The sequence below is a fragment of the Ananas comosus genome, linkage group 2 (genome assembly GCF_001540865.1).
Source record: "Ananas comosus cultivar F153 linkage group 2, ASM154086v1, whole genome shotgun sequence".
Lineage (NCBI taxonomy): Eukaryota > Viridiplantae > Streptophyta > Magnoliopsida > Poales > Bromeliaceae > Ananas > Ananas comosus.
The window spans coordinates 13,875,253-13,894,416 of NC_033622.1; the positions used below are offsets into that span (position 1 = coordinate 13,875,253).

The 19,164-nt window shown below is 35.6% G+C and overlaps 1 protein-coding gene and 1 long non-coding RNA gene across 7 annotated transcripts; one reads left to right on the forward strand and one right to left on the reverse strand.

The window, feature by feature from the left end:
- Positions 2,399–8,608, forward strand: LOC109724401. Of its 6 annotated transcripts, none has more exons than XR_002219929.1 (5): positions 2,399–2,781; positions 3,540–3,703; positions 7,185–7,287; positions 7,504–7,813; positions 7,917–8,608. It is a non-coding gene; the product is annotated as an uncharacterized LOC109724401 (long non-coding RNA). The 6 variants fall into 6 exon arrangements; XR_002219927.1 differs by lacking the exons at positions 2,399–2,781; positions 3,540–3,703 and adding exons at positions 5,130–5,825; positions 6,726–6,821 and having other exon boundaries at positions 7,180–7,287; positions 7,917–8,384; XR_002219923.1 differs by lacking the exons at positions 2,399–2,781; positions 3,540–3,703 and adding exons at positions 5,132–5,825; positions 6,726–6,821 and having other exon boundaries at positions 7,917–8,384.
- On the reverse strand, positions 12,976–17,139 carry LOC109706836 (vacuolar protein sorting-associated protein 29). Its single transcript, XM_020227846.1, has 5 exons — positions 17,027–17,139; positions 16,848–16,905; positions 16,513–16,726; positions 14,693–14,830; positions 12,976–13,549 (listed from the first exon to the last, which is right to left on the reverse strand). Exons 3-5 carry the CDS (start codon positions 16,642–16,644, stop codon positions 13,247–13,249), a joined length of 573 nt encoding a protein of 190 aa, XP_020083435.1. The 5' UTR covers positions 16,645–16,726; positions 16,848–16,905; positions 17,027–17,139; the 3' UTR covers positions 12,976–13,246.

The following is a 19,164-nucleotide window of genomic DNA, read 5'->3' on the forward strand; positions in this document are numbered from 1 at the left end:
TGGATCGCCTTGCAATTGCTGCTGCAACAGCTTTATCGGATCCATACTGGAGCTCCACTGATCGGGATCTACTGACATGAGCGCTGGCAGTTGCGAACTCGAGTTCTGCTGCTTCTGAGATTTTCCGCTGTCAGGCTTGTTACCCATTCTGAGTAAAACAAGATAAAAAGAAGAACAAAAGTCGAGAAAATGTTAAAGATATGTAATGAAAACTTACATATTATAAGAATTAATGGAAACTAATATGAACAAACCATGAACGCACAGTTTATATATGGTGCGTTCATGTAAATGGAAACGTAGTTTTAAATTTTTTTTTTTGGTTATAGATATATTCTCAATAAAAGCAATTAAGAAATTTGAGACCATCATAGAACACATCTATACTTCAAGAAAGATTATTAATTATCCCCTTTTTTTTAAAAAAAATCTTTTTTTTTTTTCTGATACTATATTAAACAATCTTTATTTTAAAAAATAAATAAAAACTATCGAAAAATGATATTTTTATATTTCATATCCGGTAATCTCCTTAATTATAAAGAGATGGATCAAAATTTCGTTGCTTGGAATTAATTAGGACGATCGGAGACTGAACCCTCTGTTATCTCTTAGTTTAATTTTGTTCAACTTGCATGAGAGTAATATTAACAATCGGAACAAATAATTCATGAAAATTAATTAGGAAAATGGAAACAAGAAGAGATTCGATCGAAGACTTAAACACCAGCTTACGGCGCTCATGATGATCATGATTACATTGCATGAAAAGTGTTACGGTGGCGGACCTCCAACAAATATCGCATCACGATTCTACACATTTGTTATAATGTATAGACATATCGTCCCAAAATAATGTAGGAAGAGAGAAAGAAGAATAAACTTTTGTAGTAAAGAGGACACAGTTAATTTATGATTATCAAAAATAAAAAAAAAGTCAATATTACTTGCTAAATTTGCACCAGCAGCTCCAAAAATGATCTCTCTTCTCTCACTCTCTGAAACGATACTCATGCACGCAAGAACTGTATATATATATACAAGAAGTGGGAAAAAATTTATGTGAGAAAACGCCTTGATCTAACGTATTTATATTCGTGGGTTTATGTATTTGTGCATGCAAATTAATATATATATATATATATATATATATATACGGCAAGCCTAACAGTAGTGGAGAAGGATGCAATAGTACATATCAAAAGGCTGATCATGAAATTTTATCGTGCTTTGATTGGGTTTTGATCAAGATCTAACTTATTTCCATTATAATTTCGGTTCGGATTTATTTTGGGTTAAAAGGTCGCGCTAGATCAAAACTTGATCCAAAAACCATTGAAATTTAAATCCAACTCAAATTTTAACGAGGCTAACAAAAATGTTTTTACACAAAAAAAAAAGTACACAATAACTTTAGGGCTCCGGAGTACGTAGAATTAACCTCTGTTAAGTGTAATTTTTGTTGCCGTGTGATTTAAAAATTGCACTCCAATATTCCTATGTATAATTTATTTTTGTTCACCATATATAGGAACTTGCCATTAAAAAGTATACTATAATGACCGACTGTCATTAGTGCAAGTGGCAAAGGATTTAATGGTTGATACCCGATATCTTAAGTTCGAATTTTAGTTGATTTATATTTTTAGCTAAGTTTATTTCTCAAAAAAAAAAAACATATACTATAATGGTACATCTACAAACTACTTGGCGACAAAATATGATATTTAAGCGTTCTACGATAAGCAGTACTTCATAATTATCCGTCGTTTCTAAAAAATGCTCAGATTGCTCGCTAGCACTTTGATCCAATCTGCAGATAGACCTGAATGTTGAAAAAATTATATTTACGTCGCATGCTTGTAAATTATTTCAATCAGTCATTCATCCAAAATAATCTCTTATGGTCGTTAGCATATGGTTTTTGGATCATGTGATGAAAAGAAATTGAATGATTTTCACAAAATACAGTCACTATTTGTTTTTTAGTATAGATAATGCTCGCTCCAATATCCCCGTATCGGATGAAAAAATAAAAATAAAAATATAAATATAAAAACAAAAAATATTCTAGTAATTGGGCCGGTGGTTTAGATCCAACGAGTTAGTGGTTCTGGTGGGCTTGATTTTTTACATTTACCCCTACTAACGAAAGCCCAACCCAACTCAACACATCTAAAACTATTTGGGCCGAATGGATGCGGGACGGGGAGAATTAGTCCGGCCCAACATTCGGGCCAACCTCTGGTACGCTTCAAAATCGTTCGTGACACCACAGCTCTCTACGCGTGGCAGTTCACCACATTCATTGAACCTGGACAGCTTCCCCAGACACCTTTCATGTAGAGAGAGAGTCCGAGAATCATCCTTTAATGGCCCAAAAGGCCAATTGTAGCTATCCTCGTATCTCAAGATACCATCTCCACCGATTTAATCCAACACAGGGGAGGAGCAGTTCGTTAATCCTTCACATCTAATTCTTCTTCTTCTTTTTATCTTTCTTTCTTTTTTCTTTTTTTTCTTTTTTTTTTTTTTTTGCATGGCTACGATTAGAACAACAGCACGGTAGAGATGAGATGATCAACTAAGGCTCGGTGCATGATAAGGAGGAATACGTACCCACAACGACTTGCGCAGGTTCTTTGGAATTGGGATGTGTTAATAAAAGCATCTATGAGAGGCTAATTTGACAGAGACAAAAAGGGCGCGATCGATCAGAGGCTCAAGAGCCTCGCCCACGTGGGATTCCCTCCCCTTCATTCGGACCGTAAACCCGGCCAGGTGCATGCAATTGTTGCAATTGTCCATTGTCTCATGGTTGCATGTATCTGTACTTCATCGCAATAAGGGAGGGTGCTCACTCTGAAACCCTAATATAAATAGGACCCATGTGGGAGGTGATCTCCAATACAAGTTGGTGTGCGAAGAGTAAGCTAAAGAGCATGGAATTAATGGGCTCATGGATTAAGCTAGTCCCATTTTCTAGGGTTTTTGAGATAGTTGGTTGTTCCCTGGAGTTCCCTCAGACACTTCATTAAGTAGGGTTCTATAATATACACTGAAAATATAAGCCTTATCTCTACTGAAGTGTTTGGGGGAACTCTGGGTGGCACCCAACCTTCGTATCGTTAGTGTTAGGGCTCAGTTTTGATTATGCATGCAAAAGAGATTATATATATGCATATGTGTGTGTGTGTGTGTGTGTGTGTGTGAGAGAGAGAGAGAGAGAGAGAGAGAGAGAGAGAGAGAGAGAGAGAGAGTTTGCAATTAATTAAGTTGGTTGTTCCCTGGAGTTCCCTTCAGACACTTCATTAGGGCTCATAAGTGTTTGGGCTGTAGTGAAGTGTTTGGGGGAACTCTGGGTGTCACCCAACAACTTGATCATGATGATGAGCTGGGCCACAAGGGCTCTGAATTGGTGCATGCATGCAGGGTTTAGTAATAACTAGAAACTGCAGGAATATATGCAAGTAATTGGTTGTTCCCTGGAGTTCCCTCATACACTTCATTAGGTAGGGCTTTTTTTTTTTACCTCCCAGGTGCAAAAGCAAATGCTACTGAAGTGTTTGGGGGAACTCCAGGGTGCTATCCAATATTGGCTACAGAGGTGAAGCCCCTCTCAACGTGCGGCGACAGAGATCCTCCTCCAGCCGCTTTCTGAGCTCATCGTCGATCGCAGCAACAAAAGTTCCATTCCTGAAAGGTTTAGTTTGGATTTAACCATTGAATTATATTTAGATGGTTTTCTTAATTTGGTCCAAAATTAAACATATTTTTTTGCACAACAAAGCATTTATGTTCAATGCATTCTCTCCTAATTATGAAGTTGTCAGTACTAAAAGTTTGCAAAAATATTTTTTTTAAAAAAAAAAATTATTTGTATTGACGAATGATAGCTAAATATCAGTGTCTACATATATATGTGTGTGAATATATATACTCTCAACTACTTTTGATGTCGTAAACTTAGTAATAAGATAATTTAATTAGTTTCACTTATTATATAAAAATAGTTGATGTTATTGATATTTCATGTCAATTGTGCTATATTTTCCGTTGTATTAGCTTTTATACAAAACTTTATCCATATTAGGTTTTTGTTACCAAGTTCTATTATTGCAGTATTAGAAAAATTAACTTTACATTGACACAAAAACTTCAGACTAAATATACATAAAATTGTGCATAAAAAACTACAAATCAGTTAACATTTCTATATATCTTGTTCAAGCGTTCAGCAAGTTCGGAAAACGAATTAGGGATTTGGCCTGGTCTAACCTGTTTTCAAACTAAATTTCGAGTAAAATTAATAAAGATATACATTAGCTCAAAATTTTAATTCAAAATTTATGTATTCATAATTACAATGTCCAAATTTTGGAGATATCTCATCTGTATTCTATACTAATGAGACTTAAACAATAAAAATAATTGAATATAGTTCAACTTGGCTTTTTAACAATCATCGACTTAGTTAATTTGCTCAAATTATTTGTCTTTCTTGATCTTGTGCACTGCTCGAAATTGATGAGCAATAGAATTTTTTTTTGAACCAGTCTTGTAATATATAACTAGACAATTTGAGACCTGTTAATTGTCACAAATTCAACACTTGTATGTCAAGGAAAATATTATGCTTACAATTATTGATGTCAGAATAAAAGAGAGGCCATTTCTTTTGAAAATTTTCTTTGAATCTAAAAATTTATTATAAGTAATTTATAGGCCCCTGAAATATGCAACACAAAAGATAATCTAATAGAGAACTGGATGACAGATGAAAATTTGAGTACGGCTGGGATACTATCGATAGCACCAAGCGTTTGGTGCTATCAAGTTTTCCGCCGTTAGATTTAACTTTTTGACTATTTTTATCCGTTAAATTATATTATTAAACCAATAACTCACTCAACCTTAGAAAGCTCACATCATCCTAATCGTGCATTTTTTCACCCAAAGGCCGAAAACCTAATAACACCAATAACTTAGTGCTATATTGATAGAATTCCAGCTAAGGTCTGAAAATTTAATCCATTAGAATATAATGCAAGGATTTAATTAGTGAATATTGAAGATGGGGAATTGAACCTAATTAATTAGAACTTACAGAATAAATTAAGAGGTCTATGATTCAAAAGATGGGTTTAAATAGGGTACGTATATCCCTGTTTACTCAAAGAAATATGATTTAAAAGATGGGTAGGATAAAAGATAAGTATTTAATTAGATTACATGGTAGAAATTTAATTCCACGATGTCATAATTAAAATGACGGGAGCTAATGATGGGTTCTCATATTATGTTATTCAAAAGATCGAACAAATAGAAAAACGAGCCCATGAATACATTTAACGAAATCATACTAATCCATGAACCAACAACTATCATATCGTCCGCATACAAGCACAAGAGCGCCGGTGATAATCATAAATATTCGTCCGTGTCTCGGTGGTGAATTCGGCAAGATTTGTTGTTCCGCGCACCGAATTCGCGATGTGCTTCTCCACGCCACGAAGTCGGCAACGAGAAACTGATCGTCAACGACTTCATTAAACTCGGCATTTTCTAGCTGGAGAGGTAGATAGAGAGAGAGAGGGCTAGGGCTTTGAAAACCTGCGCTCCATGTCTCCATTTGATGTCTCCTCTCGCGTCTCCTCTCTTCTCCTCCTTGGTAACCCTAATTTACAATGCGACGCGATCCTTGAGACGACCTTCGATTTCAAGGCGCTACTCCACGTCCCATTCGAATCCAACCTGGAGAGATTCGCACAAATTTCTCCTCGAATCTCGCCTCTTCGATCTTCAGAAACGATCTTTTTCCGATGGTAAGGGGGGCAAAAAAATCCCTGCTTGGTACGTTGTTCTTGTGAAATTTAGGGTTTTTGTTGTCGAAATCATCGTCGGATTTCTATAAGTTAGCAACAATTTCCTGTTTGATTTAACTGGAGCATTTCGCGATAGGAAGTAGATATGGGACATACGATGTCTAATGTAAGTAATTTATTCTTCAATTTTTCGATAAATATTTCGAATTGCAATTAGGAAATCACTTCAATTACTATAAATCTTAATGCTATTTCTAATTCTTGTTTGATATAGTTGTTCACGCAAATTTATATCTTCTAAATTTGCTTGGGTTTCTCGACGTTGATTGATACTAACATGATCATGAAGTATCAGGTATTTGTTTGCGTTTTTTTAATAAAAAATTGGTTTTTATCAGTTTTTATGTACTACAATGTGCTGAATATGTTCTTATCCGTTTTGTCGAGACAAATAGTTCACAATTAAGTTGCTAAACTGGTGTGGGTATGCAGTTTATATTATTCACTTTTAATGCGAGAAAAAGTCGCATTCATAGTTTCTAACTAGCAGGTAGATCATACATATATGGGCATAAATAAAGTACGGTTTGTGTTTTATGCTTTTAACTCTTTCCTGTATATCACCGACTGTATCTAGCACAGCTGGCTAAAGATTTAATGGTTGGTACTTTAAGTCTCAAGTTTGATCTCTACTTGCTTCACATTTTTGTTGAGTTTTTTTCGGGAAAAAATTTTTGAATAAAGCGGTAGCTTACTACATTTTTTCTCAAAAAAAAGTGTTCTCTCCTGTATATCTCGCATGCAGCATTCTGGTTATTCTTCATATTTTTTTTTTTTTTTTTTTTAACTTGTGGTGCTTCAAGCATGATAAAATGTGATTGTGTTGTACTTCTTATCTAGGCAGGAAGCAACTTGAACGCAGCTCTACTCATGTTTTTATGGGTTTTTATGCAATATCATGGTTGGGCCTAATTGTTTCCAATCGCATTGTTGAAGGTCTGATTCACTGTATCACTAATGCTATTCAGTAATTGGGCTTATACAGTTTGATCTAAACATCTTGTTTTCTAACAAATAGATGCTCTCTTCATTTTGGTCATGTAGAGTGTCCACTTTTGTTTTATGAAGACCTTATGTGATTCTCTTGCAATTGTTTTTTTTTCTCTTTTTTTGAGAGATATTCTCTTGTAATTGTTCATGTGTTTATGTATGAGAAAAGCATAATGTCTGAAGTTGAGTGCCAAAGCCTCATATTTATGCTGAAATTTTAATGTTATCATCTAATGTTTCATCCTGTGATTTCTATGTATTGCTTCCTCTGAAGCCTTGAATTTTTCTGTTTTCCATTTTTAAGAACAGAATGAGGATTCCGGGTGATTGAAGGAAGGTGTATCTCAGCTAAAAGACCTGGACAGTTCCACTATCATCACAAACATTTATGAACATCGATTTAGAGTGTTGAGTAAATTTCCTGCCCATAACAGAAGCTTTTTCTGAATGTTTCTTTTATCTTCAGCATTGGGATATAATTAATTTCAATGATGATACAAAGTGTAAACCTACGATGTCCTTAGCGACAACTAAATATGATTGCATTTTTTATTTTTTTTTTCTAGTTTAGCGGTCATCATGATGCACCATAACATGTAATTAAGAATTCCTGTTTTACATCCTGCAGTTGTTGTAAAACTCGTGGCAGTGCACTAGCTAGGATGCCGAGGAGGTAATGTGAAATCATTTTCCATTAGATATAAAACAGTTATGCAGATCTTGTCCGAGCATGCTTATGGAATCTTTGAACAAGCGCCAACTGAGAGACCTTTTTACCTGGTGGATGTCAAGTGCTGATTACTTTATTAGTTTGATAATTTCATTAGACCTTGCAGTCTTTGCTCTCGATGTGACTTAAATGACCCTCAAACTGTAAGATAGTACTTCCACAACTATCTACTTCTGGTACGCTCAAGCATCTACCAAACAGCAAATTAGTAAGACCAAGTAAATTACTTCCTATTTTGCTGTCAGAATAGAGTATCTCAGTGTACCCATCTTCTTTTTGTTTAGTTGATATGCTTGTTTCTAACTTGTCAGGTGTAACAATGTCCTTTGGGCCAAGGGAGAATCCATTTCAACAGTAATTAATTTGCTGGCTTGTTCTTGATGACGTGGTTATCTATCAGTGGTGGACCTCGGCTGCGAACTGCAAGAAGGCGGTTTCGTACAGGCCGAGCAAGGGTAAGTGGTGGCAAGGCTGGTCAGTAGTCTCCGTTTCTCCTAGACTGCCGCATCCCGAGCATGCGAATTCCTTTCTCTACATACAGGCACTCTCGAGAAACAATGTGGTTGTGGTGTTCTTTTGTTTATTTTTCGAGCTTTCGCTTTCTCTGGGCCTGCGCCCCAGGCTTCGGCTGCCTTTATTCTGTTTTTCGTGTCATGCGGTGTTGGCCTAATGGAGCCATATATGCATATTTGTATATATCTTTTCCATTTCCATTTTAAAAGATTATATATCTTCGCAGTTGTTGAATATATATATAGAAAGAGAGAGTTGTGCTGGAATACTATCAATAGTATTTGGAGTAATGCGGCACAACACAGGACAAATAGCAAGACACTAGAAATTATATTCGGCTCGGGTGGTGGAGAAGGCATTAGCGAAACAATGTTTATAGGTCTTATATGAGTTGTACACCTGTAGTATATTTCGAAAATGACTTTGTCACTTCTTTCGCTTGAATCTTCTTTTCGTTCATTTCAATTATCAAATATATATCATTGGTGAAGCACCTTGTCTACATATCCTATTCGTAGTTAAGCTTCTTTTATTTATTTATTTATCTATTTATTATAAACATTGAAAAGAACTTTTTCAGCGGACCTCATCTCTTCACCGTGTGTTCATGTAAAGCTAGACCCAAGCAATTAATGTTTCTACTTTGCACAAAAGCTCTACTCAAGCATTGTTTAATATTCTCTAGAATGTTATTAAAGTACAAATGTAAAAACGTATATGATTTATCTATGCTATGGATCATTTGAATCGACTATCTAATTTTTTAAAATTTTAATTTTACTATTTAATCTCTTTTTTAATTTGTTTGATTTAAGTCAGTTAATAATATTTTGTTATTGTTGACTTTAAATTTTAAAATAATTATTTATTTTAATAATTTTATAGTTATGAGAATTGTATAAAATATACTAATAAGTGAACTTGTAAGACAAATTACAGGTTCAAATTTTAAAGACAAAGCACCGTTGATTGATTGAAAGTAAATAAAACTGAAAGGTTGAATAGTAAACTCAAAATTTTTGAAAATTAGATAACTAATTCAAAAATATTCATAGTTCAAATAATTTTCTTAATAATAGAAAAATAAAGCAAAACAGAATTAATGAACTAGACAAATCATTTGAATCCCAAGTTGATTTGATTCCGAGAGCGCAAAAGCATAACCCAGCTGAGAGCTGCTTGTTATTAATTATATATATTTTCCTTTCTCAATCTCCAACACCGATAACAAAGCGGGGAAAACAAAAAAAAAAAAAAAAAAAAAAAAAAAAGAAAAAAGAGCCCCAGTTCTCATAATAGTAAATGCAAAAGATCATTGTTGCAATTCATAACAACAATACAAGGTTACAAATACTAAACGTAAGCTCTAATTAATTACTTTGAATTAACCATGATCAGGTAGAGGTCTAGATCTCACATATATGATACTTCAAACTTTGGTTTCGCCCGGAACTCCACTTCCGGATTCAGTACGTAGTAGTAGTAGTAGTAGTAGTAGTAGTAGTTCTTGAGCTGAGAGAGCCCAACTGAAGTGAACGGGGGAACTCCGGAAAACATCTCCCTCTTCTCGGAGGCTACAACTTCTTCTTAAGCTGCTGCTTCTCAATGGCTCTTCTTCTTGTGTCGGTGAAAATTTATACTGGGAATATTTTGTATCGTACGTGCTACACGGTTATATATATCTCTTGCTTTATGCTGCGGTTAGTAGGAATGTTAACGGATCCGAATAATCCAATAACCCGAGCCAAATACGCTTCGGAGCGTGGGGTTTTAGTCCTGCAAATTCATCGATCCGTTAATCTTCTGTGAGTCTATTACTAGCTACTATAATCGACAATTCCGGTTCTGTTAGATTTCCGCCACGATTTAACTATCCGAAACCCGTTTTCGGTCGGAGGCAAAGCGGATTCAGATAGATTTATGGTGATCCAACACGAGGCCCATTTAACCCTCTCCACGGAAGGGGTGTGATCGCAAATTAAGATACTTTTGGGCTGGCTACAGACATTCATTGAACCTGGACACGTTCTTTAATTTAGCACTTTTTTTTTTGGTATGGGTGAGACGAGAATCAGTACACCTCAGTGGTCCACAAAGCCAACTAGTGCAGTATCCTTTTGTTGGCTAAGTCTCTTTCTCCAGTATCTTCAAAGATGCCATTTACACAATCCTTCTCCAAAAGAGCAAAATGAGCTTACTTTGACGCGCTTAATAGAGAACACAGTTTCTTCTCTCATCTTCCCTTTCCTCTTCTTCAAACCGCGCGTGAATGTCGCCTCTATTAAGTTAGACTGATCTGTTTCGACTCCTAACCTTCTGAATAGTGGTTGTGTGTTACTGCGAGCTTATGCTGTGTATTTTTCTTATCTCTTTAATGAACTGTACGGAGGATTATTCTGTCTTTTGGCCATGTCGACAACAACTGCAACATTATTATATGCCACGCATCTGTTGCGATATTCGCGGTGCGTAGACTAATCTTTCTTTGCGGTGAAAGGAATGTGCGTCGCTACAATTTGCGCAACAGCATGAGAACTATCTTGGTGATAGGGAATTCGATAGCACTAGCTAGTTGCCCCTAGGTTCTCTCATGAGAGATAAAAAGGACGTGATAAGAAGATCATACTATTCCTACTCCCACATCGAAGATATATACATATATTCGGATTCCCTCTCCTCCACTTGGGCCGCGAATGCGGCTCGGTACATTAATTGTTTCTTCTCCTCATGTTGCATTGCATGTTACTTCTTAGCACATTGGAGAAGGAGTTAGTGCTCACTCCTAGCTATAAATAAGAGTCATAGGAGTTGAGCTTCAATACAAGTTAGAACATTGGATCGATGTCCCCTGGAGTTCCCTCAGACACTTCATTACATAGGGCCTTGTTACCCTAAAGCAGTGGATAAGCCTTTATATATATGTATATACTTCTATTGAAGCGTCTAGGGGAACTCTTGGGTGTAACCCAACATATGAATAGGGACTAATAAAGTGGCACATTTTAAGGTATGGCTTATTAAAGGAGGATGAATACAAGTTGGTTTTCCCTTGGAGTTCCCTTCAAGCACTTCACTAGGGCTCATGAGAACAAGTACTGGGCTATAGTGAAGTGTTTGGGGGAACTCTACGTGTTGACCAGCATGCTAACAGGATTAAGTGGGGTCACTATATATATATATACGTATCCAGGTGTAGCTTGCTCAAGGAGGAATAAGTTGGTTGTTCCCTGGAGTTCCCTTCAGGCACTTCATTAGGGCCCATTAGTGATTTGGGCTGTAGTGAAGTGTTTGGGGGAACTCTTGGTGTCACCCAACGTGTTGATTTTCATGGGCCTCTCATCTACTGAATTGGTAAGCAGTTTTGTGATAGGCTTTGTTGGCAGTTACTTATTTCCTCCTAATTTATTTTATTGAATCTGGTCATTCCTTATTAACTGAATTTGATCAAATTCAGCAACTGTATGAAAATTATCTGTCAATGTCACTTTTAACTTGTTGTCCGTCCTACCACTAGTGACAAAGAATTTGATAGTCGGTACCCAAAATCCTAATTTCGAAACTTAGTTAATTGCTTCACATTTTCAACTAAATTCTTTTTTACAAAAAATATAGTATACTACCATTCTCTCTCTCAAAAAAAAAAAAAATCACTTTTAATCTCTCTTAATTTACACCTTTTCTTGTATAGTGATAAATTTATGCACAGTTAATTAGTTTGATTAAGTGTTTGTTCATCTCATATAGTAGGGCACCAGAATTAGTGCATTTTTCTGTAGAAGGATTAGGAATGATGAGGTTTTTTTTGTAATTTTGATTTCTCTACAACATGGATGAAATTAAAATAGGCAACTTATTATCCTTGAAAAAATTTACATTCATTTGCTCGTTGTACGTATATATATGACAAGCTTGACTACATCTTGCATAATTTGATATTTACGTGCTTTAATTATTCTATATATATAATCATCACATAATCGTTTTAATTTTGTTCAAACATGATGATGATTTAAAACATTTAATTCCGAATTATTTGCTCTCCCTCTCTCTTTCTCTCTCTCTAATATGCATATCTAAGCATAATGTATGCATATTGTATATGCGTAATTCGTAAATATTTGTATGTGTCTCCCCATTGGAACGTATGTAAATGTTTCTCTATAATTATGAGAATACAGTAATGAAGACTGGCATATATGATTGTATCTCTTGTATGTACAAATAAAATAATATATGTTACGGGTGTTCTGATGATATCTAGCCCAGCTGGTTAAAAATTTGATGATTCAAATTTGACATTTCAAATTTAAAGTCTTATTGCTTCATATTTCTAGTTAAATTAATTTCTAAAAAATAAACGAAACAGAAACAAAAAGAAAAAAAAAAAGAGGCAATGATGAACTGGTGTGAGAATGTAAAAGACGACTTCCTGTTTACCTCCAGGGAAAAAATAAAATCAAATAAAAACAGTTCATATGCTTATTCAGATTACAATTACACAATACTTCAACTGGGCCCTGCTAATTTGATTTTAGTCTCAACGCAGCGAGAATTTTAGCAACACAGCCAAAATTCACGTCTCTATTCGGTTCGACGAACAGCTGATCATCCAAAAAAATAGAAACGAGAAAAAGAAGAGAAAAAAAAAACCGGTCACTGCTTTCAAGGGAAACTACTGCTGCTCGGAGTTTACTCACATGCATGTTGGTCTCGTAAATATAACTTCGTAAATCAATTGAAGGATAATATACACGGATTTGCCAAATGGAGAACAAATGGACTTCTTTTTGGGTTTTTTCTAAGAGTTCAACTCATAATCTCATATCCAACCAATAAAGCTTTGTTAAAACACAAAAAAAGAGGGGAAAAAAAAACCAATAAAAACTCTACGTGAAATAATCAACAGTATTTGGGTTCTGAGCAAAGCAACTCACGATATCCAGCAAGACATAAGACACTACTTCAATACAAGTATACCTGCATCACTTCACAGACCTAATTTTGGTTCCACACATAAAAAGACATGCCATATAAAAGTTTTGTCTTCCCCTCTTGTCCAACCGCTTTAGTGTCTGAAACCACATTGAAATTTGAATAGATAAGAAGCGACAAAAAGCCAACTGTATTACTAGTGCGAGACATGGGTGGTCGCGTTCTTCTTGAAGTCGATCTTATCGACCTTCACCTCTCCATCAATGAGCTCGTAGACATACACCACGACACGGAGGCCATCGATGTCCATGAGCACGAAGCTCGGGTTGACATCATAAGTGATGCTGCTGTATGCACCAGTTGCTGAGCCAGGGTTTATCACGACGCCACCCTCGTGCTTGTAGGCTTTGAACTGATGGGTGTGGCCTGTGACGAGAATGTCTACATCCAACTGCCGCTGCAGCATAGCTAATGAATCCAAGTCACCCCATGGGATTACCTGTGCATATTGTATCAGAAAAATGAGAAAAACTGTCCAATGTCCATGTAACCATATAATAAGTGGAATGAAATTATAGAAGCAAGGTGGAAGTTAAGCAAATCTGACAAGAATGTTTCAAAAAAAGCTAACGTCTCTTTGAAGTTAATAGATACAGACAGTGTGGACAACCACCGAGAGAACCAGATACATGACGCAAACCTCATTAGTATTAATTAGTTACCATCACAGTTTTAAACAACCACCTCAGTTACTTGTGCAGAGTTGAGAAGAATCATATATTCAACTAACATTAGGCTTAGTAATAATGATTTACAACATTCCCAATCATGAAAGACATAAGTTACTATGTTGATCTGGCATTACAAATGTTGTAACTAGCAACAAGCAATTATGACCCAAGTAAAATTTCAGAAAAAATAATTAAATATATACATTTGATTCGATATTTGCATCATATGTGGATTCAACTAATGTGGCACAAAAGTGTGATAACATTACCAATCCCTTTAAGAAGCACTCGAATTTACACGCTTCCTTGCTCAACCTCATGTGTCATTGAATCTTTTGCAAGTATGTTGGGAGTTAGTCACAAACCAGACACCTCTTGGCATTTACTGAATTTTTCTAACGGCAGGTTTATATAATAAGAGTGAAATCTACTAGCATTTTCACTATGGCTCCCATGCTTCAGAAGTAGCCGACAATAAATGTTTCTGTTAACATTTCAATCATTACTCGTGATTATTAGAGACAGAAACACCAAATATTAGCTCAATCTTCAGACCAAGTATTTCCATGTGGAAAACTACTATAGTGCTATCTGAATAAGACATAACGACAATACCTGCATTTCATACTAACATGAGAAAACTCGAGCAAGGTGTCTCCATATGAAAGATTAAACAGTAGAAAAGAGCATTTTACACGGTCATATTCCTATATAAGGCGATTTCAATCAGCTGGTATACACTACAAAGCTTTTTCTAGTTCGCAATATGTGAAATATAGCATTAGTAGACAAGGTAAACAATTTACAAACACTTTAAACCTTTGTCCACCTAGGAATAAATACAACAAACAAAAGACATAAGTAGAAAAGGAAGAACAACTAAGAGAGAGAGAGAGAGAGAGAGAGAGAACCTGATGGCCGTGGCATATCCCAAGCTTGAATTGACCAATAGTAAGTGTTTTGTTCTCTGGATAACGGGCATCTTCATCATATTCACCTCTGGTGACATGCAGATCAGGGCAGAGGCTTTTCAGGTAATCATGGACCTCCTGTCAGAAATAGAAAGACAGGTGAATTGTAAAACTTGACTTCTATATACTTGAACTACTCTTCAGTTCATTCTTTGCTAAATCCACCCCATCGACAATAACAAGTGCAAAACAAAGATGATCCGACGAAGAAAAGCAGAACAAACCGCTAACTTAAAGCGTTGTTTGTAAAGACCGCTACTATAAGTTAGAAACTATTTGTCACACACCAAAAAGCATAAGGTATTTGCAGCAGGTAAGCAATCTAACTAAGAAAGATCAGTATGCACCCAGCATCCGTTTAACATCTTAATAAAAAGAAAAAATAGTACAGACTCACAAACTGAAATTGAAAACTGATGCAAGTAACAAAATTCCAAGAAACTGAAGACTAATGCAAGTAACTATAAGATTCGAAAGAATGGAAACTTAGAATTGTTGATGCAGTAATAAAATTTCATTCAACAGAACAAATTCTCGATAAGTATATGATATACAACTTTCAAGGGAGAAGCTTAATTATGGTGCAAATCATGATTAACCAGAAGATTTTGCACATTTCCAAGCCCATGAGTTGGCTAAGGGCCTAAGGCCATCAAAAGCCCACAAATGGGAGCGATGGTCAACTTATTCATGGTTATAGTATGAGATGTTAAGATCAGACTTCTCACTAAATGACTTAATCCATTTCACTGATATGCTTGAGGTATAAAGTATTTCATCCTTAGGTTCAATATTGATAGGAATAAGTTCACACATGAAAACCTAAAAAAATATTATAGCATGGCCTTTACAAAGGTCGCTAAGTGAGAGCCCTCTATTCGTCTTTCCCAGAAAAACTATTATCAAGGGAGTAATAAAATATATTATAGTTTTAAACCTACAGTTATCACAAAAGCCCCTTCCCTTCTCTTCCCCATGAATCACAGCAACATCCCTTTGGAGAAAGGATTTAAGTGTTCATCGACAAAGGTCGTGCTTGGTGTGTCATACTATGCTGACAAGATATTGACACGACGTGAGCCCCGTGCTGATAGCACAGTTCAAAACCCTTTTTTTCTTTGAAAATTTGCTAGTTACCTCGATAAAGTACAAGAGATTTGATAAAGATACATAATAAGTAATTAGAAAATATTAGCGCCAAAGAAAATAAATATCTCACGTCATAATGTGTCAACACGCATATATTTTTGTGACCAACACACTCAGGCACAACACAATACGCATCGTGCCATACTATGTTAGCAAGTTCTTGGCATAATTCCGTGCCATGACTTTAAAATCCTTTGTTTTGGAGAGAATACATTATGGACCCACAAAAGAAGCCATATTAGAGATAATTTACTTTCGCCTGTGCATGAATTTTTACGCAAGAGCAGAACATTTCGCATAAACAAACATGATATATTTGTCGACACATACTCTGACCCTGAGTCGACCGACAAAAGAACGGCTTTAAGCAACAGTATTTAAAACTAATACACAAGCATAAGGTAATTGCCAAGGTAATTGCCAATTGAAATTCATGGTTAACTACGCGGCTACCCCGAATTTGAATGACGCGAAGGTTCTAAATTAGACCGGCTACATGCAAAGATCTTATTCTGCTTTTCTTCATCTTATACCTAAACAAAAAGAAAGCAAAATCCACCATAAATCTCTTAAGCTAAGAATACAATATAGAAGAGATGATTTGAAGTTACCTTGATGCATAGATTCCCAGTGCATATAATGTGTTGAATTTTCCCAGGAACAAGCATGGACTTAAACTTAGCAGGGAGATCAGGTGCTCTATGGGGAATATGGAGATCACCCAAAGCTAAAACTAACACCATTATTTTTCAATTTTTTTCTTTTTTTTTTTCCCCTCACTAAATGAGATCAATCTCGTCCTTCAAAGCTCGTCCAAACCTAAACCTAAACACACAAGAAAAGTAAAAATAAAAACTTTTAAAAAAAAATCATAATGCCCCATAAAGATCGCATAAACCCCTCAACAATCACAAGGGTTTCGATGCACAATAGAGAGATTTAGTACCCTCGTCGCGATCGCCCCGTAGTGAGAGAAAGCTCTTCGATTACAAATCTCTACGAACCTGCTCCGTCGATTAAGAAATACCAAAGCAAAAAAATCAATATCGAAAACACAGTAATCGGATTAATTGTTCATAATAAACTGTATAAATTTAGATTTATTGAAGCGAGAAATTAAATTACCCGTGGAGGCGAAAACCTATTACCCATGAGGCCCGTGCGGGAGAACGAAGAGGAGGGGGGAGATTCTCAACAAATCGCTCGTTTTCATCTGCACCTTCCGTATGCGTGCATACCGTGAACCGCAGCTTCTCATCCGTACACCCCATTTTATGCTCTCAATCGACCCGTCCAATTAGAAAAAGAGTTGGTTGATAGGCGGATGAGATGAAAGTTTGGGTAGAGGGTGTATGCACCAAGTGCAGGGAATAAGTGGTCCGATTGTGGCTTCGGATTCGATATGCATGGACCAAACAGTGGTCGGTCGGGTTCGATTTTAGGTTCGAACCCAAATGGGTTCCACTTCGGCCCGTTTAGTAACGTAGGTAGGTTATCTAATGCTATTAGGTAAAACGGATTTAGAATAAAAGTATATATAAATATATTTTTGCGCAGAAAATATCTCATAATTTATTTATTGTGATAAATAAATATGATATATTTCTGTGGTACTCTTTTATCACGAAGCAACCTTTTCTTCTTTTTTTTTTTTGATAGAAAGGTGGCATGTTATTCACGTTTGATTTATTTCTTTCAGAAAAAAACTTAGTTGGAAATGTGAATCAATTAAAATTTGAACTTACGACCGCAGATACCAATCACTAAATTCTTTACTATTTGCGCTAGAGACGGTCAGTCGAAGCAATCTTTTCTTAATCCCAAAGAGAACTTTCCGCATTCAGTTTCCATAAATTATATTTTTTAGAGTTTTGAGAACTTTAGATCTTGTACCAAATTTGATCCCAATATTCATGGAATTCCTTGTGTGAGATTTATAAGTTTGGCAAGCCAAGTTCAAACCCTGTTGAATCCTCATGCGGAATCCTCATGCGGATAACCGACCGTCTCTAGTGCAAGTGGCAAAAGGCTTGGTGGTTGATATCCGAGATCCCAAATTTGAATTCCAGTCGATTCACATTTTCAGCTAAGTTTATTTCTAAATGAAATGAGCGAAGCGGGTAATAGATTTAGGTACGGCTTTATTTGTTACTATACGGGGGATTATTTTTCGTACTTGAATTATTAGATGTTTATAAGAAAACTCCACATATCAAAGAAAATGAGAGGTAGGTAGCATGCCAAACAAATAAAACATAATAAGATTGACTGACAAAAAGAAAAAACATCCAACTTCTCAATAGTTTCAAGCCAAACTCTTTTTTTTTTTTTTTTTCCAGCTATCTTTCTTTAGAAAGTTCTTATTGATCAGCTAGAAATGACCGATGTTTCAGTAGTTCATAGTCATTTATCTATCATATAACTGTGATGAAGATAGACAACAAGGTAGAAAAAAGTAAGATAGAAAAGTTCGGTAAACGAAATATTGAAGCAGCATATGTAAAGCAAATGATCCATATGAGGCGAATAGCTAAAACGGAGCAGAAGCTACATCTTTCACTGAAACCGCATTTGGAGGAGAAAGTGCTTCTTGATCTTTCGGTGGTTGTTTCCATTCTCTGCCCGACACTGCTAGAGCCACCTTCTTGACCTTTGCCCCATCAACCAAATCGTCCTTCAACTTCAGACCCTGCTCATCGTCACCAACAAGTCAATTATATGATTATGTAAAGAGTATATATATATATATATATATATATATATATATATAATTTTTAACATTAATTCAATTTATAGGGATTGTTAATTAAACTAAACTTACGAACATTTACTCTGTGTTTTGGATTTTCGGTTAAGCTCGGGCTAAATTTGGGGAAGCTTAGATATGCCCGAAACCATTTTGAACCTACATTTTGAGGCCCAGCTAAAAACAAAGCATGTTTTGATGTGACTTGAGCCTAAATACGCTACCATGTCTTACCTTAGGATTCCAATAGTTGAAATATTTTACTCAAATTATGTACTTATTTTTGTTCACTTTAGAAACCTAAAAATGAGATATACGAATTACCTCAGTGAAAATTCTTAGAGCTTCTTCTGGGCTGTTGCTTCTTAATATCTTCAGTGCTTCTTCCTGCAATAAGTACTCAAAATAGTGTGTGAAAATTAATTTTAAATACAAGGGAATTATAAAGTAATTAAATTAAGTTTTAGTCCTGCACATTATATTAAGTGCTCATCACATAAATGTACATGTGTACTTA